This window comes from Prosopis cineraria, unplaced genomic scaffold, assembly GCF_029017545.1.
Source record: "Prosopis cineraria cultivar Desert tree isolate PC_DT_omini unplaced genomic scaffold, ASM2901754v1 PC5, whole genome shotgun sequence".
NCBI classification, from domain to species: Eukaryota; Viridiplantae; Streptophyta; class Magnoliopsida; order Fabales; family Fabaceae; genus Prosopis; species Prosopis cineraria.
Window position 1 is genome coordinate 6,453,361 of NW_026555336.1, and position 24,978 is coordinate 6,478,338.

At 33.0% G+C, this 24,978-nt stretch overlaps 3 protein-coding genes across 5 annotated transcripts; 1 reads left to right on the top strand and 2 right to left on the bottom strand.

Annotated features, from left to right (window-relative positions):
- The first annotated feature begins 5,298 nt into the window (after positions 1–5,298).
- On the top strand, positions 5,299–10,805 carry LOC129311230 (uncharacterized). Its single transcript, XM_054953368.1, has 10 exons — positions 5,299–5,641; positions 6,579–6,638; positions 6,739–6,778; positions 7,797–7,975; positions 8,092–8,130; positions 8,298–8,384; positions 9,746–9,806; positions 9,960–10,084; positions 10,181–10,272; positions 10,446–10,805. The coding sequence occupies exons 1-10, from the start codon at positions 5,594–5,596 to the stop codon at positions 10,558–10,560; spliced, it is 846 nt and encodes a 281-aa protein (XP_054809343.1). The 5' UTR covers positions 5,299–5,593; the 3' UTR covers positions 10,561–10,805.
- Positions 10,806–11,373: 568 nt separating this feature from the next.
- On the bottom strand, positions 11,374–14,472 carry LOC129311232 (uncharacterized). Its single transcript, XM_054953369.1, has 3 exons — positions 14,303–14,472; positions 13,354–14,022; positions 11,374–11,877 (listed from the first exon to the last, which is right to left on the bottom strand). The coding sequence occupies exons 2-3, from the start codon at positions 13,998–14,000 to the stop codon at positions 11,871–11,873; spliced, it is 654 nt and encodes a 217-aa protein (XP_054809344.1). The 5' UTR covers positions 14,001–14,022; positions 14,303–14,472; the 3' UTR covers positions 11,374–11,870.
- A 1,000-nt stretch (positions 14,473–15,472) lies between these two features.
- Positions 15,473–23,236, bottom strand: LOC129310923 (uncharacterized). Of its 3 annotated transcripts, none has more exons than XM_054952817.1 (16): positions 23,188–23,236; positions 22,845–22,983; positions 22,602–22,758; positions 22,406–22,457; positions 22,275–22,317; positions 21,667–21,720; positions 21,443–21,555; positions 21,275–21,340; positions 21,047–21,189; positions 20,659–20,719; positions 20,469–20,530; positions 19,621–19,725; positions 17,395–17,470; positions 16,430–16,542; positions 16,197–16,256; positions 15,473–15,829 (listed from the first exon to the last, which is right to left on the bottom strand). In XM_054952817.1, the coding sequence occupies exons 2-16, from the start codon at positions 22,930–22,932 to the stop codon at positions 15,724–15,726; spliced, it is 1,299 nt and encodes a 432-aa protein (XP_054808792.1). In that variant the 5' UTR covers positions 22,933–22,983; positions 23,188–23,236; the 3' UTR covers positions 15,473–15,723. The 3 variants fall into 3 exon arrangements, with proteins under 3 accessions (XP_054808792.1, XP_054808791.1, XP_054808793.1); XM_054952816.1 differs by having other exon boundaries at positions 15,474–15,829; positions 22,845–23,060; positions 23,188–23,226; XM_054952818.1 differs by lacking the exon at positions 23,188–23,236 and having other exon boundaries at positions 15,474–15,829; positions 22,275–22,314; positions 22,845–23,163.
- Positions 23,237–24,978: the final 1,742 nt, after the last annotated feature.

The window sequence follows — 24,978 nt, forward strand, 5'->3', positions numbered from 1 at the left end:
AATTTTTCTTTAAAATAAGATAATTAATAAAAAAAATAGCAAAAGACTACTAATCCCTTTCTAAAATAAGAGAATTAGTGAGAAAATGTTAATTTCTTTTTAAAATAAAATAATTAGTAAGGAAAAAAGTGAAGGGTTGTCAATTCCTTTTTAAAATAAGATAATTAGTGAAGAATTTAGTGGGGGATTCTATTCCTAACTAATAACTGCAAAAAAAAAAAAAACTTTTGGTAATGACTTTTAATTATATATTTAATTATTTTTATTTACAATAAAAATTAACTAAAATACTCATAATAAAATTATTTAATACTTAATATTTTATTTATTTTAAGTTATTTTCATTAACAAAATAATATTTTATTAAAAATATAATATAAATAATAATTTAAATAAAATATAAATATTTTTAACATATTAATAATTGAAAGTAAAATTTAATATGTATATATGTGTGTATTTTTATAATATATTATTTGATATATTTATATAGTTAAATAATATGTATTTAATTTTTCATATAATGACTGCAAATACCTTTCAGTTCAACTAACAAAAAAGGAGAGTATAAAGGTTAGAAGATATGAGGTCAAGGATTCAAATATTGACTTTGACAGAAATATAATGAATATATAATATGGTAAGAAACAAGTGATATGTCACATAGTGGACAATAACATGTCATGAGTTGTCACACTTATGGCAGGCGATAGGGCATGAGATGATAGGCGACATGATGGTTGATGGGGCACGAGGTTATTGGTGGACATGTTACAAGTTGACGCACACATGGCGAGTGATGTGAAATTATTATTTTTAAATATAAATATATTTAGCAAAGTACTAATCCCTTGCTAAATTATTGAATTTTGAATAGGATTAGCGAGAGATTCAGTTTCTTACTAAAATTTAGTAAGGAAAATATGATCTCTTGCTAAATTTAGCAAGCCTTTTTTTAGCTACAAATTTAAAAATGCAATTTAGTTAGGAAAAATAGCATCATTCCTTGCTAAATTTTATTTTTCTAGTAGTGTAATAATCAAATACTGTAACATGTAACAATTATTTATTCCCAAGGGCTTGTTTGGTATTTTTATCTTTGATAAAATGATATATTTTCTCTTAGTTATTTGAAATGACTACTTTAACTAGATTATTAAATAAAACATAATAGAAAATGATAATTTCCTTTCTACAAATTTGTTATTTATAAACAAATTACTATTATTATGAAATGACATACATATGGTAAGTGATGTGGAATTATTATTTTTAAATATAAATATATTTAGTAAAGGACTAATCCCTCGCTAAATTATTGAATTTTGAATAGGATTAGTAAGAGATTCAGTCCCTCGCTAAAATTTAGTAAGGGAAATATGATCTCTTACTAAATTTAGCAAGCTTTTTTCTAGTTACAAATTTAGAAATGTAATTTAATTAGGAAAAATGACATTGTTCCTCACTAAATTTTATTTTTTAAGTAGTGTAATAATCAAATACTGTAACATGTATAATTATTTATTCCTAAGGGCTTGTTTGGTATTTTTATTTTTGACAAAATGATATATTTGCTCTTAGTTATATGAAATGACTATTTTAACTAGATTATTAAATAAAACATAATAGAAAATGATAATTTCCTTTCTACAAATTTGTTATTTATAAACGGATTAAAAGTGACTACTTCTTTATGAAAATAATTACTTGCACTTAATTAACAACTAAATTTGAAAAAAAATAATCATTTTTTATTATGTTTTAATTAATAACTCAATCAAAATAATTAATTTTTTATAATAGTCATTGAAGACAAATATGTCATTTCATCAAAAATCAATATGTCAGATAAGTTTCTAAGAGCTAAATATGATCATCATATTTTACAGTATTTAATTGTTATTTGTATATTTTGAGAGTGTTTTTTTTATCATTTTCCTTTTTAAGAAATTAATGTTAGAGAATGGTAGAAAGTGAAAGATTAAGACAAATCCATTAAACTTCATGTACCACACTCATACGGCTTTCCCCATGAATTTATGGGTATGTGCAGATCATAAACAGAATGGAGAGTTGGTTAGTCTTGTCTGTAAATATGATCATTCGTTACATTTCTCATCAATCATACAACCTCTCAATAATACAGATTGAGTTTTTCTTCCTGGCTTTTTTTTTTTTTTTTACTCATGTACTTACATGGACAGATGGATTCTTTTTTTTAAAAAAAAAAAAAACTGCTGATGTGTCTGCAGGAGGAAGACGATTATGGAGACACTGGGAGTGGCTCCCACAATACTCAACATACCCAATAAGTTGTCACTTGCTTGTCATGCTTTGACCCCGATGCACCACCTTGCTTTAAGTTTTCTACAAGTTATTAGGTATCTAACTCTTTACCATATTTTTTTTTTTCATTTTTTCACGTTGTTTATTATTATTACTACTATTATTATTTATAAATCAGGTCTTACGATTTTTTTTTAACCTTGTATTTACTAGCTCCTTAGTATGTTTTCTAATTAATACTTACATACTGATTTTTGAGATCATGAAACTTTCAATCTTGTAAGTTTATCTTAATTGTTGATTTTGTCTTTCATATTTTATTTTTATCAATTTAGTCCCTAATATTTTTTTTGACTTATCATGTTAGTCCTTTAAATTTTAAAACATATACATAAATTGACTCTCAACTCAATTTAATGCATAAAGTATATTGATGACTTGAGATGCATGTATGTGGGTAGCTAAATAAGAATAAATTAACATTCAAATTAGTATATCTTCCATCAATTTAACCCCTTGCACTGCATTTTTTCACCATCAAGGATGATTTGGTAATGACTCAAGATGAATTATGACTGTGAAGGATCATTTTATAAATGGTGGAAAGATGAGAGAGCAAGCCTTAACCCATTAAGTTAAAATTTTATGAATTGAATTACAATAAGATAAAGTTGAAGAATCGAGCCATAATCATGTTAAAACTTGAAAGATCAAAATATTAATTTTTTTGTTAAATTTAAATATCAAATTAACATAGATAATGAAACTACAATGCTACTTCCTCTCATATTAAATATAAGTTCCATTTAAAGGTATTAGTTTGATGCCAAATGTTAAGGTCTCATCCTCTCTTATTTTTCATGTTAAATTTTTATTTGCAATAATACCCTTGTTTGTTGAGGTATTTTCATCTCGACATGTTAAATTAGGTTAAAGTGAAAAAATACTTATAAAATATTTTATGAGAAGATATTAGTAACTAATATTTTTAATTTAAACATAGTATACTTTTACCCATCAACATCAAAAAATGATACAAAAGTCCCCAGAAGTTAAAATGTCTATTAGGTAGAGGTCATGGGTCCCACATGTTTGTCATGTGTGAACGGATTAAGGGCTAAACTATCCATAAATTTTGCTCAAAATCTTAAAAAACTGCAAAAATTCATAAAATTTAAAAATTTCAACCAAATCTATTAGGACATAAGTGTAATTTGTGAGAAGCATGGAAATTATCTCTGAAAGATGAATTCCAAAAACCCCCCCTATCGTCACTGGATTCGGCTGCAAATAATGACGCTTTCACGACACGTCCTTCCCACTCCTCAACAAGAGGAGACGTTTCCTCACCAACAGTTTCATGGTCCCTACCATTAAATTGCTGACCTTGACAATACTTGAATCTTGATTGATGAAGAATCTGAAACTCTAGCAACCAAAAGCCCTTAGGACGAGCCTTCACGATGCCTAGTTCGAAGAAACTGTGCCTAGTCAAAGAGAACAACTCATCATCATCATCATCATCATCATCTTGCAGCGACCATAAGCCATCTTGGTTCAAGCAAAGACAATGCGTGGGAATGGAGCTGAGAAACTCACGCCAGCTTGTATGAAAGGAGCAGACACATGACATTGTATATTGTCTTAAATGCAAGGCCTCACTGTTTCGAAACCCTCGGATATTCTAAACCCCTCCTTGACTGTATCATCATCTTGTAGGTCTCCCTTGTTGATGACTACAATGATTACTCCACAAACTCCCATCCTCCTGCCAAGACAGCCTCCAAACTTTCTCCGATGGCTTTAAAGGCTCCACACTTTTCATCAGCACTTTTGACTCTGCGCAAATCATCACCATCCACGTCTTCTACATTGAATATGAGGAAAATGGGACAAGGTTGTATTAGTAAGAGAGGGTTTCCAGAATAAGTTGGAGCCAAGGGAAGATGAGAGAGCCTATCTCATGCTATATCAGAAGCAATGGATTCCAAATGCGATTAAGATGATTTCATCGACCAGGGGATGAGTGTGGATTGTGTACGAAGGAGCATGTTTAGAAAATCTATAAGGTGCCTTCATGGCTTCATCCTTGTAATCTAATAAGAGCAATATTATCTTTAAACATCTCTCACAAATTACAATCAAGTCCCAAAAAATTTAGAGAATTATTCACAAATAAATCATGAAAAATTTAAAAACCGCAGTCGATCTTTTAAAATTTGAGTGTAATTAAAAATTATACTGTAAAGGCAATAAGACTCTTATAAAAAATACATTACATCAATTAAATAATTAATTTAAAACTATTTTATTAGCAATTTATAGTTATAATTTAATTTTTTATAATTATAATTTCACTTATTTAATAATTAAACAATCATGCGTTATTAAAAATTTTAATATTAATAATTATTTACAACTATATTATTAGTAATTTATAACTATAACTTTAACTTTATATATTTAATAATTAAGTTGATTAATTTAATTATTGGATATATAAAATTACAATTATAAAAAGTAGAATTATAATTATAAATTATTGATGAAATAATTATAAATTATTTTATAATGTCATGTATATATATTTAATAAGAATATTATTATTTTTTTATTTTAATTTTAAATTGCACTCAAATCTTAAAAAATTTAATAATTTTTTAATTTTTTAAAATTTATTTATAACTTACTTAGTTCCACGTAATGTATATATAATTTTTTCAAAAACTGAACTATAATTTATGAATTTTGCTTATTTATAAACAAGTGCCATTTTTCCTTGAAAAAGAAGACTATGACGCTATACGAAGTGTTGAACACGTAGGGAATAGACTGCGAACCAATAGGAATGAGCCACATCAGAATAAAGAACACGTGTACTCCAAAAATTGGATTTCAGAGAGTCAGACAAATAGTATTGCGGGATGCGACATGCGAAATTACTAGAAGCCCGAAACAAATCAAACATGAAGTTAAAGTCCATCCGATCCGAAGACATACGATGAAATTGTTATCAAAGTGAGAGGTCATCTTAGTAATTCAGAGTTTCATACTCCTAGAATTTTTTTTTTCCACCTCGAAGTTCAATTTCAAAACTTTTCGTTAAAATACAATGTGCTGCCTCTGATTCCATCTGTACAATCTGAGGAAGGAACTTCGTTTTTACAGAAGAAACGATTGCTTGAAGCCGGATCTGGTTCTTTTAATGGAGGAATCTGGAAATTGCGAAAACAAATCATAGAAAATTTGAGCGATTATTGACTTTATCTCTTTCTGGTAGCAAGTTCACGTATTTGCTGTCTAGGCAATGGCTGCACCGTTTTTCTCGACGCCTTTTCAGCCTTACGTTTATCAGGTACCGGCATCACTTCTTGCGCTTGACGATGCACGCTCTTGAGCTTCAATCGTTTGCTTTCTGCTAATCAAGAATAGCTTAGGTTAATTCGTATTCCTAATTGATATTTGCCACATTTATGACTTTTCGACAAGCTCAATAACTATCGGAATTGAATTGTTTGACTAGGGCGATCCGTTTTACTGTTAAGTTTTTGTAATCTAGGTTGTTGTTTGGGGTTTAGTTTGATGGAGTCGCTTTACTTAATGATCAGCAAAAAAATAGAAGCAAAAAGGGACAAGCTGACTGGTAATTGACCAATCGTAAACATCACAAATTTCAGTATAGGAATACATTTTAAGTATCTCCATTCAAATATTCTGTTCATCACTTGCTCATTGAGGTTTTACACTTGTATTCATTAGTCATTGCAGTTGACTGTCACATTCAAATGTTTAAAGCATCAATACTTAAAAAATGGAACTGTAGTGTTTTAATACATGCGGGACACTTGCATGAAGCCTGACACGGCAATTCTGAATTGCACTCAAACGCTTCCTATCTTTGTGGTTTCAGAATGTCGGTATCATGCTGTATTCATGTTTCAACTTTCATTGATGATTAAACTGATGTAACTATATCATATCTTCTTATTGTAGATGTAAAAAAGCTGCAACATGTTAGGTTTTTGTGCATTTATTGCATAGAGGGACATTTTATATGGGGGGAAGGGAGATGATGACAATAGAATCAGCTCAAGAGAGAGCTACATATTATTTTATCTGAACTAGGTGCTTCATGCTCCTTTTGTAGTGTTCTTCCTGATTTTACGATTCTTTACACGCCCATTTCTGGAAAAAATAATTGGAAAAACTGATAGACATTCTTCAGACAACTCTGCTCTTATCTTGTCTCCTTCATAGTCTTACAGTGGATTTAATGTTGTTTCATTATTTAGAGCCCGCAAGATTCAGTTATACCTTTTCAGATTTTAGGGGGGGAAGCTCAAGTAGTTCAGGTGAGTGTATGAACGCCTTAATTTTAAGATGCCACTATTTATCTTTGTTATCTATTCACAATATTATAATGCTGTTTTGGCTTTGGTTCTTGCAATGCAGATAATGTTGAAGCCACACGAAAAAGTTGTTGCAAAGCCTGGTAAGTTATAGGACACAATGCACCTGAATTTAATATTCATATTACACAAACATGATTTCTGGTTATTAATAGATATGCTTTGGAGGTTTATTCCAATGATGCGTGCTGATGTTTTATGGTGGTCATCAGAGTCAAACAAGGATGAGAGACCAATATATTTGGTTTTCTTATGTTTGATAAGATCTGTTCTTTTATATAAATTAATTGTACGCATCTGGGTAACTATGAAGCTTTGGTGTAATTCATTGAAAGGGATTTTTAAATGACCCTCTACATTGTGATTCTTGGTCCATGAGTAATCCCGTAAGCGAATTTAATGAATTTCTGGCACCCTGGAGTTGGTTGGTTTTTGTTCCTTAATATGGCAGCAAAATTTGTATTGTAACTAGGTACTGCATGGGACTCATATCATCCTAATATATGACACAAAGGAAGATGCAAAGTTTGGTATGAGACAAAGGCAGAAGTATTAGATGATGCTATTTGGTGATGCTCTTAAACCAAAACAGTTTCTATGTGGCATGGGGCCTTCACTTTGTCTGTTTTTACCTTTAACAAAGGGGGAAAATGCTATTGTATTTTTTTATTCACAATAATATATATGTGTGTTTTATTGAAAAATTTAGTCCCCCCATCAAAATATGGGGAAGATTTGAGTTAAAATAAATTTCAAAAAAGTTTGACTTGAGATTCCACTGTGGGATCTGGTTTCACATGTGCGACACCAAGAACATGCAAAGGGATTTGGATATTTAAGAAATATTCAGTACCATATTAGGATGAAAAAGCCAGGGTTGGTTTATTAATAATATATGTGATTACCTGATTTTTTTTTTTTAAGTTTAGGTGGGTTTGGGTGGATGATCTCTTTGGTGTTTGCCCAAGATATTCTTCGTTTTGATTTCCAATACTCCTGCACTGTCATTTTTGTTTCATCCTTATTTAACATCAATATTTTATGTTCTGATTTCATCTATCTTTGTTTCAGTATTAATCTAAATGAAACTGATATTTGTAGGTTCCATGTGCTTTATGTCTGGATCCATTGAAATGGAAAATGTCTACATTCCAGAAAATGAAGTAGGCATGTGGCAGTGGTTATTTGGCAAGACCATAACTAGTATTATTCTTCGGAATTCTGGACCTAGTGATGGATTTGTTGGAATTGCTGCTCCTTCTCTTGCCAGAATTCTCCCAGTTCGTGCCTTCACTGACCTCCAAAATATTTTAATGAAGCCTTGTCATTTCTCATTTTTAGCTTATCCAACTGATGAAAGTCCTTTTCATACATGTTATGTGCATTTTGAATACAGATTGATTTGGCAATGTTTAATGGGGAGATTTTATGCCAGGTATGTGTTGTGTTTGCTTTTGCTGTTCCATTTAGATTTTCAATAATTTTTATTTGAGTATTTTAGATGGTCTATATTTGATTATTTAATATTTATGGGTCAGATTTTGTTGATTTTCTTTTTAAATCTGAGAGCTGGAATTTCACCAAAACTTAAATTTTCTGCAGCCAGATGCATTTCTTTGCTCTGTGAATGACGTAAAGGTCAGCAATACAGTTGATCAGAGGGGACGTAATGTAGTTGCTGGTGCTGAGGTGAGATAATAGGGATGCAAGATTTGTTTCCTTTTTCTTTTTTTGTATTTGATAAATTGATGTCACTTGAAGGTTGCCATTCTATGTCAAAATTATTGTCTTGTTTGTTCCAAATAATATAATTGCTAGGATGTGTTTACCTGGTTTTCAGCTTTTGAGGTTATTGCTGTGATTGATTGATGCAAGTTTTCAATGCTTATATGCGTTTTGATGGTTGGTTTATGAACATGTTATATGGAAGTGAAAACCAGTAGATACAGTCATGGGATTGTTTTAACTTGTTTTCAGGCATTATCTGGTTCTACCATATTAATCCACCACCTTGTTACCCACTCAAAGCACTTGACTTTTATTTTTGAGCAATTTAATTTAGTTTTTCACAGAGCCACGATTACTACATATATAATCTGAATTCTGAAATGCCTGATTCACATTCCTTCAGTATTCTAAAATGATCCTTTGGAATTTTTCTCCAACCATTAAATAGATAACTGAGAATATATTTTATTATTATGTCAGAATTCGATTAGCACATTGGTTGAAAATGTACTTTTTTTTTTTTTTTAATTTAGAGTTAATGAGGTAGCATCACTGATATTGTGAATGACAGATAAGATGCTGATGATAATAACGATTCTCTTAGAGTGGCTTTGTTGCAACTTGTACCGAGAAAAGAATCCATGCTTCAATTTAAAAGAATGGTTGGATTGTGTTTTTTCGTTAATTTAAGTCCATGCTAGTATCATGTGGCTCATTACACTACACATCCAAACAACTGTATGTGAAAAGCACTGTATTTTGTTTGAATAATCTGCAGTGGACTAAATTAGTTGTACGTCATATAGTTGATCTCACCTAGTGGGATAAGATTTCTTGTTGTGTAATTTGCAGTGGACTAAATCGGTCATTTGTTTGTTGAAAGTGTCATGATTTACGCTATTGCATAGGTTCACTTCCCAAAAAGTCCACCAAAAAGATTGGAAGCAATCATTGGGATTTGTTGTCTTGAAGCAAGATTCACTTCTTAACACGTGCTTATGAAGTTAGCCTGACAGTGGGGTACAAACCATGTTCTATGAAAAGATAAATATTGTAAATGGGGGCATGTTAGTGTGTATATGTGATGGACATTGGATAGGATTGGATACCTAGTCCCGTGATTAATAGTATGAGATGTTTAATGGAATATTTAAGTGCGCTGGTTCTCCTACCTCAACAACTAGCTTTTGGAATAGGGTTTGTAATTCCACTGTGGTATCTGTCAGTATGGAATGTACTTTCAATAATATTGGAAAATTGAGATACTTTGAAATTCAAACATCTCCATCTTATATCTCAAGATAATTTTTGTGTTATTGTAGGGATTTCTCAGGCAGAAGCTATCAGGCCAAGGGCTTGCATTCATAGTAGCGGGTGGATCAGGTAGACTTCTATTTTCTGTCAAAAATACAATTAAAGGCTGTGGCTTTCGTCCTGATTCCTGACCTCTCTCATGATCTTTATACTTATGGAAACTGTTCTTCATGTTTGTAATTCATTTATTACTCAGACCTTTTATTGGACTCTGTTTGTTAGTTGTACAGAAAAATCTTGAGGTTGGTGAAATGCTGTCCGTGGATGTTTCTTGCATTGCTGCTGTCACGACGACTGTTAATATCCAAACAAAATACAATGCTCCAGCAAGAAAGGTGATGTTTGGGGTAAGTAACTCCTATTACTGAGACTCTTTTTATCAGCACGCACTCTTATTTCCCCCCGGAAGCTTGGTATTGATAATTGCAATCTCCAAATTGCAGGGTGACAATGCGGTCACAGCTCTTCTGACTGGACCTGGCATTGTCTTCATACAGAGCTTGCCATTTCATAGACTCTCTCAGAGAATTGCTAGGTGACATTTTACTCAACTGATAAAACGAAATTAGGACTTAATTCGAATTGACTTTTTTTTTTAAATTTTTTATCGTGGACTTATCTCTCTTGTACTCTGCTTGCATTTGTTCCCCTTTTAAATGTGTGGAGTTTCCGTGTTTTTAATTAATACTATAAATTTCTGTATTCCAGGGCAGTGACATCCCCAAACATGAGGGAAAATCCCAAGTTCTTCATTCAGATTGCCATGTTCTTTTTTCTGGCTTACGTGGTCATTGTATCTTCGTTAATATTAACCGATGTATGAAATTTAGTTTTTTGTTTTTGGGGTCAAATAATTATTTCACCAATTTGCCCATAGTAACAGTAGAGCTCTATAGGTTAACAGATAGGTACAGAGTATTTCAGATTTTGTGATCCATTGTGAAATTTCATATCCGACTCAAAGCAGGCCATTGCCCCCTTCACTTCCCCGATGCCTATGGGATTGATTATAAGAATTTTTCATCACTTGTTTGGAAGAGATATAGTGGAATCCCTTTTAGAGTTTCAGTCTGAGTAATGGCCATTGTTGAAAATATTAAAAAGTAGAGTTCTAAATTATTTTGCTTCTTATTGTTGGGAGAAAATGTGGACAACTTCGCAGAAAATAACAAAATCAACCAGCTTACGCGATTCATCAAGAAGAATGAACATGTCTATATTATCCGCTGGCTGCGTACTCATGATGCGTGGTAGTTAGAACAGGACATGAAAGAAAATGACTTGGGGTGGAGGGGGCGCTAAGCAACATGAGCGAGTTTTCAGCAAATGATGCGCCTGCGTCCGAGTAGGGAGTGGATTATTTTGTTGGCCATTCAAAAACTCGTACAAAAGAAATTGATTGTAAAGTCATATATATCTAAAACTCATGTTCGTACAACTTTTAACAGTTTTTCAATCGGAATCTGACGGTAGACGTACTGTATTGGGCAAGGTAATTGGGGAAAATAACGATGTTGGCCATGGCATGCTCATTTGTTGGTACAGTCCTGTACTTTCTAAGTTATTTACTAATCTATTGCAACTGATTTAAGATGTGAATCTGAGAGACAAAATCACAAGAGGAGCTCAAAATACGTCTGAAGGGAGAAGGCCAATTCTTTTCTCATTTACTATCTTCCATCTCTTCAAATCTTCACAGTTCCAATAAATTACATGCCATGCAATATAATGTGACATTCTCAGTGAACGGATTATTCAGTATGGGAACTGATTGTCAGCAGGTACAACGTTAAGTAAGCCGAAAAACAGCGTAATCAAAATTGCCAGCCAATATTTACCCCCGATTCACTGTGGAGCTGATTTTCATACTTTCCAATTTGCAGGGTCAATACAAACAATTTTGATCATCTTCCTCGACTGGAAGTAATTCCTAAAGCAATTACAATCAAGCTGGGGCAGATTTCTAATACACTCAATATTCATGAGGTTGTGATATTCATATTCTCGAAATGTCGTGGAAATGCAGTTGCTAGTGAATTTGCCTTCAATTTGCCATGTATTGAGCTACCTCGATCCTCACTAGGGCAAAACAAGGTGCAACTAGATAAGGAGCAGGAAATTCGCTTGCCTCGATCATCGCCTGTTGAATAATATGCCAAAGCAGTTTAGAAAGACGAATGGAAATAGAATAACCAATCATTTATATTATTCTATTACAATTCCTAACTATACCAATCTGCCTCAAAATTTCTAATCAATAATCATCAAGTCGTCAACTTTCACAAGTCTTGTGCATCAAAGTAGTAAATCAAATTCTGCATAAGCCCAAATGCAGCAATGGTCACTGCCCAGGCATTCCATTAATTGTTGTGATAATGGATACAAAGATATGAAGCACAAACTGGATGTGTTTCACATAAAAAAGAAAATCATGTTGCATCTTCATTCTTGACCATTCTCCTGTTTTCAACAATTGTTCAAAATTTCAGAATATAAACTCCTTTGGTTTGTTCAATTTCGGCGGCAACATAGCCCAACTACAGTGATTGTTTTAGTGATAAACCTTTTTGGCCTGTTTCGTATTTAAATTCACAACAGATGTGGTGGTAACCACCCGAACAACAATAAAATATGCTGTTGATCCAATAGTCAGCATCAAACAAAAATGTAACTTAATGCTACTACAAATTGAAATCAAATTTTCTGCAAATCAAATACTAAAAATCAGAACGTAATACCATAGAGCGAGCCAAAACCAATTATGAACTCCCATTTAGGACAATAATCCTAGTGAAATTTACAGCCAGTCACATGTATAATCCACCTTTTGCATGCTCTATGCATCAAATTGCAAACAAATCCTTTGATAGAACCAAATAAAGTAGATTGGTCTACATATCAAACTCTGTTGAATTCTCTCATAAAACTCAATCATGACATCCTCACCAATTATTTTTGTAGTCCTCACATTCACGTTTTCAATCCAGTTCCACAACACTGAAATGTAAAAACTTAACCTTCAATTTAAATTTCATGAATATTTTCTACAAACACGAAAGAGGCAATGAAGTTTATCAGCACCACCAGCCAATTATTTTTGAATTGAACGCATGATGTCACATTTGGTTCCAAAAATCACTACGTAGGCAAGTTATAATTCAACAAAGCCCACAGAATCGTAGAAATTTAACAATCATAACCTTAAGCAGAAAAATAAAATGAGATCCATAGCATTGCCATAACACAAGTATCCATTAAGCTGAGAAAATGGTATCGGAATTTACAAGCTAATTCTCATACAAGACGACCTACTGACCACGAAAAGAGTTCCTGCTCCGATAATTTAAAAAGAAAAACATCAAATCAATGAAAAAAGAACATACCAATTCATTCAAACATAACAAAAAATAAAGAAACAATTTAAATGCATTTCGGTAAATCATATCTATTCTTCCCAATATAATTCCCAAGCAAAATTTTGTATGCGCTTTAAACTTTTAGTCGCACTGATATTACAAGTTATTGTTAAAGATATAACACAGACATATCATTTAAATCGTAAGAGGAAAAAAATGATACACCAAAGAAAGTTAGAATACAATATTTGTATATTTACCTGGAAAACTTCCTATAGCCAGTAACATCTCTATTGCGCTGGCGCTTCTGTCGCAGCAAAGCTCCCTCCCTCTCCTTCTCTCGCTTCTCTCTTTTCAGTCTTTCTTCCCTCAACTCTTCCAATGTTTTCTTCCCACTCCTCTTTTTCTCATCCTTTGGGTGATCATCATCAAAGCCATTATCACTATGAGCGTCATCATTTGGTTTTTGGAGATACCAAGGAAGCTTAACCCCCTTCCCTGCAAGCCCATAACCTAACCTGTATTTCTCATCATCTGGAGTCACAATTTTGGGCTTTGGATCCTCTTTCTTCATCTTCTTCTTCTTCGACCCATCTCTTTCTACAGCACTGTCATCTTCTAATCCTTTAATTGGGTCAAAAATCTTAATACCTTCAAAAAGATTAATGTGGCCAGATTTTGGCTCTGATTCATCAGGTTCCTGAGGTTTAATTAGCGGAGCCAAACCTCGAGCAGCCCGCAGCTGCTCCAGACGAAACTCAGCATCCCTCTTTCTCGCCTGCTCACGTTTCAACTGTTCTTCTCTTGCTGCTTCCTCTTCATCGCGCCGTACTTTCTCCCTGTTCTCGTAATTGTACACATTCCAGCGCTTCTGGGGAAGGATATTCAGACCTCCATGACCTCCCATAATCAATTGTATACCAAATCAACTGCAGACCAAAACGCGTATCGTAAAACGGTAGAAAGGAAAGTTGAAATTCATAAGTCACCGCTAGTGAACGGGGAAAAATTCATCGAAGGAAATTGAACAAAAATATATAGACGAGTCGATTATGTTCAATTTTAGAAATCAGAGTTTCTCGTATTCTCAAAGAAATAATATCAATCTGGCGATAATTGATTCAAAAGTCGCACCAAAAGCAGATAAGAAGAGAGAAACCTGCTTTCAGAATTTGCGTGAGAAACACTCGAAGCGAACAAATGAAGTACCTGAGAGGCGCAGATAACAATTAGGCTGAAGAAGATTGGAAATCACTGCTATCAGATGATACCGGAATAACCTAGTCGGATTTTATCGATCTTTTTCGCTTGTTTCTGCCTTTAAGAGTTCCGATCAATTTCTCAAGTCGTAACAGCTCTTCGATAGCCCAATAGTAAAAGATAACAACACAAACTTTTTCGTTTATTCCTTTGCTACCTCTGTAAATAAAAGCCCCGGTATTGTTTTCATTTTTAATTTTTATTTAATTATTTTTTATTTAAGAAAATAAATATTAATTATTATTTAAAACTAAAAGAAAGGTAAAAATTACTATAACTTACTCCCTTCATTTAAAAATATAAAATATTTTAATTGAATCTCATTTTAAGAAAGTAGTTACCTACTTTTAAATTAATCTTATCTTTTTATATTTACTTTCATTAAACATCTTACAATAAATATAAAATTATTTATCAATATGGATACCATTAAAAAAAAAAATAATAATTACATCTTAATAAATATTTAATTCCTTAAAAAATACTTTATATTTTAAAATGAAATGAGTATTCATTTACCAACAAAGGAAATACACACCTATATATGGAAAAGAAAATAGTATTTGATTGGAATAAAATCAATTTCTATCTTTAAAGTTATTTTAAATTTATCATATTTAAATTTAAATGATCCGTCATTAAAATTGTAAAATATTTTTAATGAAAAATTTTTGTTTATCTTTTTAAAATTACAAATTAAAATGATGCAAAAATCAAATCATTGGAAAATATTTGCTTGTCTGGTTTACTACTTGCAAGTCTAAAATCTTATGATCCCGAAAAACTAGTTGAAAATACACACGGACGGACGCACACTTGCTCGTGCAATCTCTCATCATTTTGCCCAGGTCATTTTCTTTCTCTCTTTTTTTAAATACATTTATATGTATGTATGTATATATATATATATGTATTTGAGAACAATCTTTTGTTCAACATAAAGAATTTAAATTCCACAAATATTCCATTCTTAATTTAAAATTCACTTGAACTTTACAAGCTTTCTATTGTGGAAAATAATAATAAAATAATTTATCGATCAAAAATATCATTAGCGAATCATTCCGTGGAAATTAAATTGTTATCGAGAAAGCGTAGGACAGAGCTATAAATATCCCAGAGCTAAACTAGATTACTCCAACTCCAACAAAGAACTCGATCTGCTAGACCCCTCAATTAAATGGGGAAGAACTCAACCGCATTAGTTCAACGCCTATATACAAACATGCAACTTTCTCAACTACATGATATTTTTACCCTCCTCTCAAAGATTTAAAAGATTCTAGCAAAATGTACGATTCATTGCTCTGATATTGTGTACATCTGATGAGAAACTTCAAATCATAATTTAGGAAAAAGTGTATCAATCATCAAAAAATGAAGTCACTGAGTCGAGTATATTTGCTCTTATGTCCACTCTTCCGGATGATATATGCAGTCTCTTCCACGTCTGCATTCAAACAATTCATCCTGTGCCTGTTCCATGATGATGTGTTATTATTTGATAAGGCCAAAACCACCAACGTTTGACACTTACCTTTCGTTTGGATGGTAAGAAAAATAAGGAAAGAAAACTCTTAAAAATGATTAAAAAATTACTATTTTTGGAATTTCTCCTTCTAGTTTTCTCTTTTCCCTATTTTCTTCCCATTTTTCTCTCCATCCAAACAATCTTTGACATGCTCTTGGAGTATGTTGGTTTCACGTTGGAAATAATCAAAATCACTGTTTTGATGGAAGTCGGCAGTTAGCTGCTTCCGCAGAAACTGCCTAGTGATTTTCAACATAAAACCAAACACGCTAAGACAACAATATATAATAGTCGATTTTAAATTTTTTTTACCAGGCGAAGTGATCCTCACAGCATATAGAACCTGAAATAATTGCAAAACCAGCTCCTTTCCTGCATTTACAAGCAATTGACGCAACAAAGAATTGAAGAAAGGGAATAGAATAGATAGATCCCATCAAACATTATATGGTGAAGTATTCAACGAGAACTTTCTTTGTATAATTGCATGCTTCAGCTTCAGTAGAAGATGGAGATTGGAGAATGATGATATTGAGATCACATACCAAGTTGCAGTATAGATGTCGTAGAATTTTTCAAAGGCTTTACTGAAGCAGTAATGGCAAACCAACAGATCCTTGATGCAAGTCACCTTGCAAGTTGACTTGCAACATTTTACCTACATCGAATACAGATATGAACCATCATATAGGATACACCACCCACCAGGATTCTGATTAAGCATTCATAATTGGCGCTACCTCTCATGGACAACACCATAGTCCATACATATTACATACTACGTTTAACATGAACACGCATATAACGGCTCTTATTGTTACTGTCAACTCTTTGCAGAGTCATGTAGCTTTCATTTTGGTGCCTCAAATGTTTAGCTCTAGATACGTTATAGACTCCCAGTCCCACTTAGGGAAGGTGGAACTTACCTGTCCCTCTCTTTTTCCTCTCTTTACTCCAGTAGCAATGCACTTTCAGGGGATCTATTTCAATCGCACTTAACACTCCAACAGAAGTCTAGCGTGGCAGTATAACGCTACAGTCTTCCTCTTTCCTAACATATATCTGTAGAACTACAACCCCCCCCCCCCAACAAACCCAAAAAAAAAAAACCTTTTTTCAACTTTGACGTTTAGTTCTCGTAAAGGCAAAAGCTGTCTTCCAATGATACAGAACAACAAGAAATCCCATGTATTCCACCTGTCTATCAGCTTGAAGATAATTTATTTAAAGAGAAAATGTGTCCTCATATACTGGGAAAAAGTTGAGGAAAATCAGGACACCAGGAATCTGAATACACTAATACGGAGCCCCCCCCCCCCAAAAAAAAAAAAAGTATTCAAATAAGATCTTCCATCAAGTTGAAAAACTTCAGTTGGCATAATGACCTTTAATGGCAGAAAGTAATATATCATGTAACTTCCATGATATTTACCAATCACGTAAAATACATCCAAATCAATGAACTCAGGAATCTGTCAAAAAGAATGGTCAAGAAAAAGTAGAAGCTTACTAGACGTTTAAGCTTGTGTGAGTAAAATTGCTGATGAGATGGGTGTGTTCGTATATGCTCATCCAAGTGTCCTGCACTGGAAAATAGGAATTTCAGAATTATCTGGATTGTTTAAACAAAACTAGCAAAAAAGAAAACAGAGAAGGTTGTAAAGACATTGGAGGGATGCACATTAATTGCACCCTTGTAACCTTCCTTGCCAAACATAGTACTTCGAGCATGATTATTTAAGTAGATTCTTGCATTTATTCGGTGTTAACTTACTCTGCTGCAATCATTTTAGGGAAAATTATTGATAGAGACCAAAAAACTACATTAATTATTAGTAGAAACTTTACATTTGTAATTTATTATGAAGGATTGAGACAAAATATGTTGTGGCAAAAAAAAAAAAAAAAAAAAATTATTAACTTATCCTCACCAAAATACTCTTACCCTTCACTTGGATAGAGAGAAAAATAGGGAGGAGAGAATACTTGGAGGGAAAACTCCCAAAAGTGCTAAAACACCATGTTTGGGAGTTTTCCCTCATAGTATCATCTCCTTATTTTCCTCCCTATCTAAACGAAGATTTAATTAGAAAGTAACTGATCTTCCTAATATTATTGTTGAGTTTAGATATATTAATTCCCGCTTTCAATCATTTTAACTTCACTCACGCAAACTTGTAATTTTCAATAGATATAATGTGATTGTTAAAATTTCAATAGTTATCATATATCCTCCGCAAAGTAAACTAAAGCTTTTAATAATTTACTAGTTGCTCTCAAAGATATGTCTACTGAAGTTATTGCCATGAGTGAGAAACTAACAAACCTATCTTAACTTTGTTGCAACAAACTAGTAACATGTTCAGAGAGGTATTTCAGTCAGCACAAATTGTATTTTAGATCCTTTGGTCCTCCAAAACAACTTAAAATGTAAATCTCCAGGAAAAACTAATTTATATAAAACAAGGATTTTAGAAAGAAAGGAATTACAAATGAGCAGAATTTTTTTTCCTTTTTCAACTAATACAAATAAGGAGTCTAGTCCCTCTGCATATCTTAAAAAAGAAAAGCTACTGATAGAATCCATGGTTCATCTAACGAAGATTAATTTTGAGAGGAAATTGCCATAGCCCTATGCTTTCCAAAGAGATGTTTTATGTTATGTAACAAATATATAAATAAGGATCAGTTAAAGGGGTTAAGAGGTAGCTAGGATAGTTAGGGGTTATGGGCTATAAAAGAGCACCAAAAGGAAGAAAAAGCAACCATAAAAACAAAAAAAGGGCACCAAAAGGACGCTACAATCTCATCCATTTCTACCAAAAAGCCCCTTACAAGATATCTATCAATAGCTCAAGTAACAACCCCATAAGCATGCAAAAACTATCCTAACAAAGAGAAGGGTGGAAAAATCCTCAGCCTATGAAACCAAGACTTCATCTCTCCGTTTACTAACTCAGAAAAGGTTGCAGGAAAAAACAGGCAACCAGGTCCAATTTTACTCCAAAACCTTTTTAGTGAAAGGATCAAGTATTCTCAATGTCTAACTTTCAAACAAAATCAATATTTCCCCAGTTCATCATCATCAACAACCTAATTAGCTATTAAAGCTGGTCCAAGAATTTACCCACACAAGATAAGTGCACTCTGGTTCTATGATCAATGCTCTGTGCTTGTAGTTTTTTTTTTTTAAAAAAAAAAACTTCATCCAGCAGAATGTTATGTGTTTATAGTCTTTCTTTTTAAGGGTAAAAAAAAAGCAATGACAACTATGATCAATGCTTTTATCATGTCATCAAATGCTGTTGACAATCTTCAGTATGCATCAGAAATAAGGTTATGAATTAGAATTGCATCAAATGCCAATATTCAGGCCCATGTTTATAAAATTTCATGAGGAAAACAGCTTGGATTTCAATTGCCCCCTACTACGACTAGAATACCATGTGACAGCAAAAGCTGTTTATTATATCATTCACAAATAGGAACATGATGGTATTGAAAGATAAAAAAGAGTATAGAACTGGAACATTTCCCTCATCTCACTGGAAAGATACATTCTCCTGAATATGAACTTACATGCTTAATAACCATCACACACAATAATTACAAAATCATAAATCTTGAGTTAAGAAACTTTTGCAATGATGGCAAGGTGTGAACAAATTCTAACACACAGAAGCTAGTTATAATTCTGAAATAAAATACATAACCAGAATACAAGTCTTCAGCTTACCCATCACAGAAAACAGTATTACAATCAAGGCATGTTGCCAAATTTGACGAGACACGACATGCATTACAACTTGCTGCCAGCATTGTTTTACGAATTTGGTGGCATCTGCACATCACAGTCAAGAAAACGAGTGCAAAGAACTGTAAAAGTCTTCTTACCATACTGGTCTAAATAGATAAGATAACAAAATTCAGTGATCGCCGTGCAAAATAAAATTGCACCGGCAATGATCCAGTTGGATGTACCCCTTGCACATTTGGTTAGGGATAGAAACATCTAATATTGTTAAGAACCAATGTGTCATTAAAATTATGTTGGAATCCCTATGAATCAGGGATTGGAAAATACAATGAGAACTAATTTCTAGTAATGAGGCATAAATGTAGTGAGATTCTGGGGATGTGTATCAACCAGTTCTGTTCTTTCATTAGCGAATAGAGTACCCCTTTGTGTAATGCGAATTCATACAAAATGGGGGGAAATCATTTTTCTCATCTCTGCTCTGCCACAAATTATATTTATGATTACATTGTTTGCCTCCAACAAATTGATATCAAAATAAAAAAAAATAAGTGTATGCAACTGTAACCAGACAACACACACTTCAGTGTAGCACTTAAAACTGACAAAGAAACAAGGAAAGAAGAGTTGGCAAAGTGGATTTTCTCTTTTTCTTCAGAGGTGATAACTTTTTACAGAAGAATAGGTCAAGAGCACCCTAGCAGGAAACTAGAGAGAAAAACTTAATTCCTACAGCAGTTGTTCCACATTCCAGACATTAAGCTAGAAAATGATTATTAGAGGGGGGATATAAATAACAAAAAAATATAAAAAAGAAATTCCCAAACCTTCTATACAGTCTGAGAAGATCCTTAGGAATGGAATTCGATTTCTCATCTGCTACAATGGCCTAGGTCAAAAGGAAAAATAAGGAAGAAAGAAAGAAACTTTAACAGACTTTTACATTGTTATATATAAATTCATGGAATGGAACAGCAGGGCAGGTACAACGTTATGCCTAAAGCATTAATGACAAACCTTGTTGCTAGTATCCACTATACAGTCTTCAGCCAGGTGTCCAGGTTTACAACATTTCCAACTACAACAAAACAACTTCCTGTAAACATATACTAATCCAGGGAAGCATAGAAGTAGATCCATTACCATGAATGTGAGCAATATAAATGCTCTCATTGTAACTAAGAATGGGGATATTGGTATTTAAAGTTCCTTGAGCATTCCAAGCAATACAATTGGTATTAAAAACAGGTCAATATCAGTGTAGTATCGAAAATGTTATTTGAGTAGATGAGCAGATAATTATAAATGACTTCTTGTTAATTAGTATTATCCTGCTATGCCAAATGGTCAACCAGAGGAGATCATTTTGACATTAAAGGATGGGATGTTTGAAGCAGAAATATACCATTCATAAGTACAAAGGCTTGATCTTGTTTTTGACCAGTGATGCCGGTTATAATCCCATGTACTCTCACCAAAGACAGACGCTACTAAACCATAATCAAGTCTGGATGAAGAGAAATCTTGAACTTGGTCATGAGAGGAGCCCTGAGATCAGCATGAATTAAAAAGAGAAGATTTAGAAAGCAGAGCATGTGGAACTCTTGTTACAAATATCTGACAATAAAAGCACCTCATTGAGTTGAAGAATTTCCAAGAGTTCCTTTTTGCACTCCATACTACAAATGTCATCATCTGTCTATCAAAGCACATAAATATAAATATTGAAAGGACCAGTCATTGCACAAAGCGCAAAATGTATGGTATTAGCTATCATCAGTACAAATATCACATAGCTCACCTCATTGCATATGTATTCTCCATATCTACCACATATGAGGCAAACTGGTTCTCCAGGAAGAGGAAATCGTTGTTCATTTCTGCTTTTGACTCCGTCAAATTCTTTCAAGTTGCCTGAGTAATGCCACAATTCAAATAAGACATTTAGGACACTATGATACTAACATAGAAATAAAAATAAGATGTCTAACGAAAACTTGTAATTATGCATATCAAGAAACAAACCAGAAGTTGGAAGATCCTGCTTTTGTTCGCATTCTGAAGGAAGGCTTTCATCACCTGAGCATCCATGAAGATAATGAAAGGTTAACAAAAACATGGCTAACTGCTAGAATTTTCTTTAAATTTTTCCAAAGAATCAAGCATGGTTGATTAGCTAACCAATCATGGACAAATCAACACACAAGGAGTAACACTATAACAATGCATGCCTTCAGCAGAATAAAATAGTATATTTTATTCTGAAGGAAGGCAGAATAAAGATCAATGGCCGTTAAGTGTTGAAGGAATCCAATGAATCCAAAATATGATTTCCTAGTTTCCAATTTACTTCATTTAAACGAGAAACAAATTAACAATAAGTTGAAGCTTGAGGAGAAAGGCTGAAAGCTAAACCCAATGAAGAACAGGATGCAAAACTGAATATGAACAAAAGTAGTGTATTTCATCTCAATCACTACATATATACACTACCTATCTTAACCGCACAGCACATTCTGGGGAATTCACACGCTTTACCCAACTTCTAATTTCGTTCTCTTTGCATCTAACTAACATAACTACCCTCATCTTGCAACAGTATATCAGTGATGTAAAATGTTTCATAAACTTACTAGTATAATCCACCAAGCTTATGACCGAATTAGGGTTACCCTGCTACAGAGAAACCAAAACATCAAAAACAGGAGATGAGAGAGAAAGAGTAGCTTGAAAGATATCAGACAAGCCCCACTAACTGAATTACCAGAACATCTTCAGTCAATTTTTCGTAAGGCTGAGACGAACTGACTTCTTTCCTGGTCAAGAACAAATAAATGAATTCCCCAAGTAGAAAGAATCAAAGAAGTTCATAGACCATGAAGTGGAAAAAGACTGCACTGGATGTGGCTATAAATATCAAATTTGAAACTAATAATGGAGCAAAAGATAAGAATAGATGCCTTCTTTTTTCAATGTAATCGTGATGTGACATAGAGATGTCATTCTCTTCAGTGTCAGCTTCAAGGGTTTGCGGTGGGCTCTGCTTCCGGCGACGTTTCTGGGTGGGCTTTTCCTCCTCTGATTCGGAGGGAACATTGCCAGTAGCGATGTTGTAAGCTGCAAATTGCGAAAACCAGATGCCTGACTCTGAGCTAAATTGAATATAAAATGATTAAAAGCAAAAAATTGAAGCGAAGCATGACCTCTGAGGTTCTGAAGAACAGAGGAAAGACTAAAGTGTTTTTTGTAGGAGATAGATGGGTTCTTGTAGAAATTGGTTCTCGTTCCCATCCTCCCACTCTATCTGCGTCGGTCTTTCAATATGCCGAACTTCACAGCCAACTGATTTTCGATCAACGAGAGAGAAAGAAACCGGTGAAGTATCTGATTATGCCGCGAACAACAATAACAATAATATGCTGCAATCGTAACCAATCAATATGACAATATGGGAATTAGCGAATTCACAATGTGCGCAAAGTACGTCGAAGGCAAATCCAAGTGCGCTTTCCCATTCTATCACATTACAGGTAATAATATTCATACCTTCAAGTCTTCAACTATTCAGGCATCGACATTCTCCGGGGAAAATGATAATTGAATATCAACGAGATATACAAATAACAATAGAGTTATGATTTTATTTTGAAAATTTACAGATGACTTTAAATATAATTTAAAATTAATTTTATCTCTCAATTTTAAAATTTTAATCCCTCTATATCCCTCATATTAATTATGCATTATTGGAGCCACATGAATATTTTAAATATTTTTTAATAATGAAATATAATAGTGAGACACATTTAATATTTTTTTTATTTTTTTAAGTTAAGGGTTTAAAATGCTTTTCAAGCAAGTAGAAAGAGTCAGGGTTGCCCTTGAAATCAATAAAGGGTCATTTATATATATCAACCGTTAAGAATTTCAATTACATAACCCTACCTTCATTTTTTTAATATTTTTTTTGTAATTTTTTAAAAAAATGCACCTCTCTCTTCTCCCTCTCTCCTCTCTCTCTCCCCTTCATTCCCTCTCTTGGTTGCTCATTCCTAGATTGAAGGTCTCTTGTTTGCTCATTCCTAGATTGAAGGAAGTGGAGTAGCAATGATAGAGCACCCAGCACGTTGATTGCTATCTTGTTATCATCATGAATGATTAAGCTGAAGAGTACACTAGAAGCAAATTCCTATTTTTTTATTTTTTTTTAAGTTAAGGGTTTAAAATGCCTTTCAAGCAAGTAGAAAGAGTCAGGGTTGCCCTTGAAATTAATAAAGGGTCATTTATATATATCAACCGTTAAGAATTTCAATTACATAACCCTACCTTCATTTTTTTAATATTTTTTATAATTTTTTTAAAAAATGCACCTATCTCTTCTCCCTCTCTCTTCTCTCTCTCTCTCCCCTTCATTCCCTCTCTTGGTTGCTCGTTCCTAGATTGAAGGTCTCTTGTTTGCTTGTTCCTAGATTGAACGAAGTGGAGTAGCAATGATAGAGCACCCAGTACGTTAATTGCTATCTTGTTATCATCATGAATGGTTAAGTTGAAGAGTACACTAGAAGCACATTCCTACAATGATTGGTGGAGTTCTTGCACCATTTAGCAATGGCATATTTAAGGGCAGGGTTAGGAATTATGATAGAAAAATTGGGCTTGGAACCATTGGAGAGCTGTGGCATGAAGTTTAAATTTTTACAAGCCTAAACAAAAACTTGCTAGGAGATGAAGCTTGAGCCCTAAGGAGATCTATTAAAAATATAAAAAGAAATGGTGGGACTCATTAAAATATTAAAAAATTTAAATGTAGGTTTCACTAAAGGTGAAATTTGATGAAATAGAAGGCAGGGAGATGAAATTGAAATCCTAACAATTGAAGGATATAAATGATCATTTTTTGATTTTAGGGGTAATATTGAACCCTGAAATTTGTTGTGTCGATGGAGGCCAAACATTGAAATTTTTTGTTAGAGAACTTCCTGTATTCAACTGATGAGTGTAACTTTATCTTAAATCGAGTCATACAAGTTAAAAAAAAAAGCAAGATTTTATAAAATTCACCTTATATTTGAATATGCTTTTTGCATATTTGGAAAAACATATTCTTAATGTCAAAATTTTACATGAAATGCACCTTATATTTGAATATGCTTTTTGTATATTTTGAAAATTGTCTCGTATTTAATGAAAACAATTATCGATATTTTGAAAATGCAAATGAACATTATGAATATTTTTTCATTTTTTTCATGAAAACACCTATAAATGTTTTGAAAGCACAAATAGAAACACTTATTGATTTTTTTTATTTTTCGTGAAATCACCTATGGTTACTGT

What these genes read in the sequence shown, in the direction of transcription:
- LOC129311230 (XM_054953368.1), top strand. Translation starts at nt 5,594, where the DNA reads ATGGCTGCACCGTTTTTCTCGACGCCTTTTCAGCCTTACGTTTATCAG. An exon ending in TTCAGCCTTACGTTTATCAG is followed by an intron (nt 5,642 to 6,578) that starts GTACCGGCATCA and finishes TTCATTATTTAG; the next exon opens with AGCCCGCAAGATTCAGTTAT. An exon ending in CTCTTGCCAGAATTCTCCCA is followed by an intron (nt 7,976 to 8,091) that starts GTTCGTGCCTTC and finishes TTTTGAATACAG; the next exon opens with ATTGATTTGGCAATGTTTAA.
- LOC129310923 (XM_054952817.1), bottom strand. Translation starts at nt 22,932, where the DNA reads ATGGGAACGAGAACCAATTTCTACAAGAACCCATCTATCTCCTACAAA. An exon ending in GATTACATTGAAAAAAGAAG is followed by an intron (nt 22,458 to 22,601) that starts GCATCTATTCTT and finishes GTTCTTGACCAG; the next exon opens with GAAAGAAGTCAGTTCGTCTC. An exon ending in CTTCTCAGACTGTATAGAAG is followed by an intron (nt 19,726 to 20,468) that starts GTTTGGGAATTT and finishes TGTGATGTGCAG; the next exon opens with ATGCCACCAAATTCGTAAAA.
- LOC129311232 (XM_054953369.1), bottom strand. Translation starts at nt 14,000, where the DNA reads ATGGGAGGTCATGGAGGTCTGAATATCCTTCCCCAGAAGCGCTGGAAT.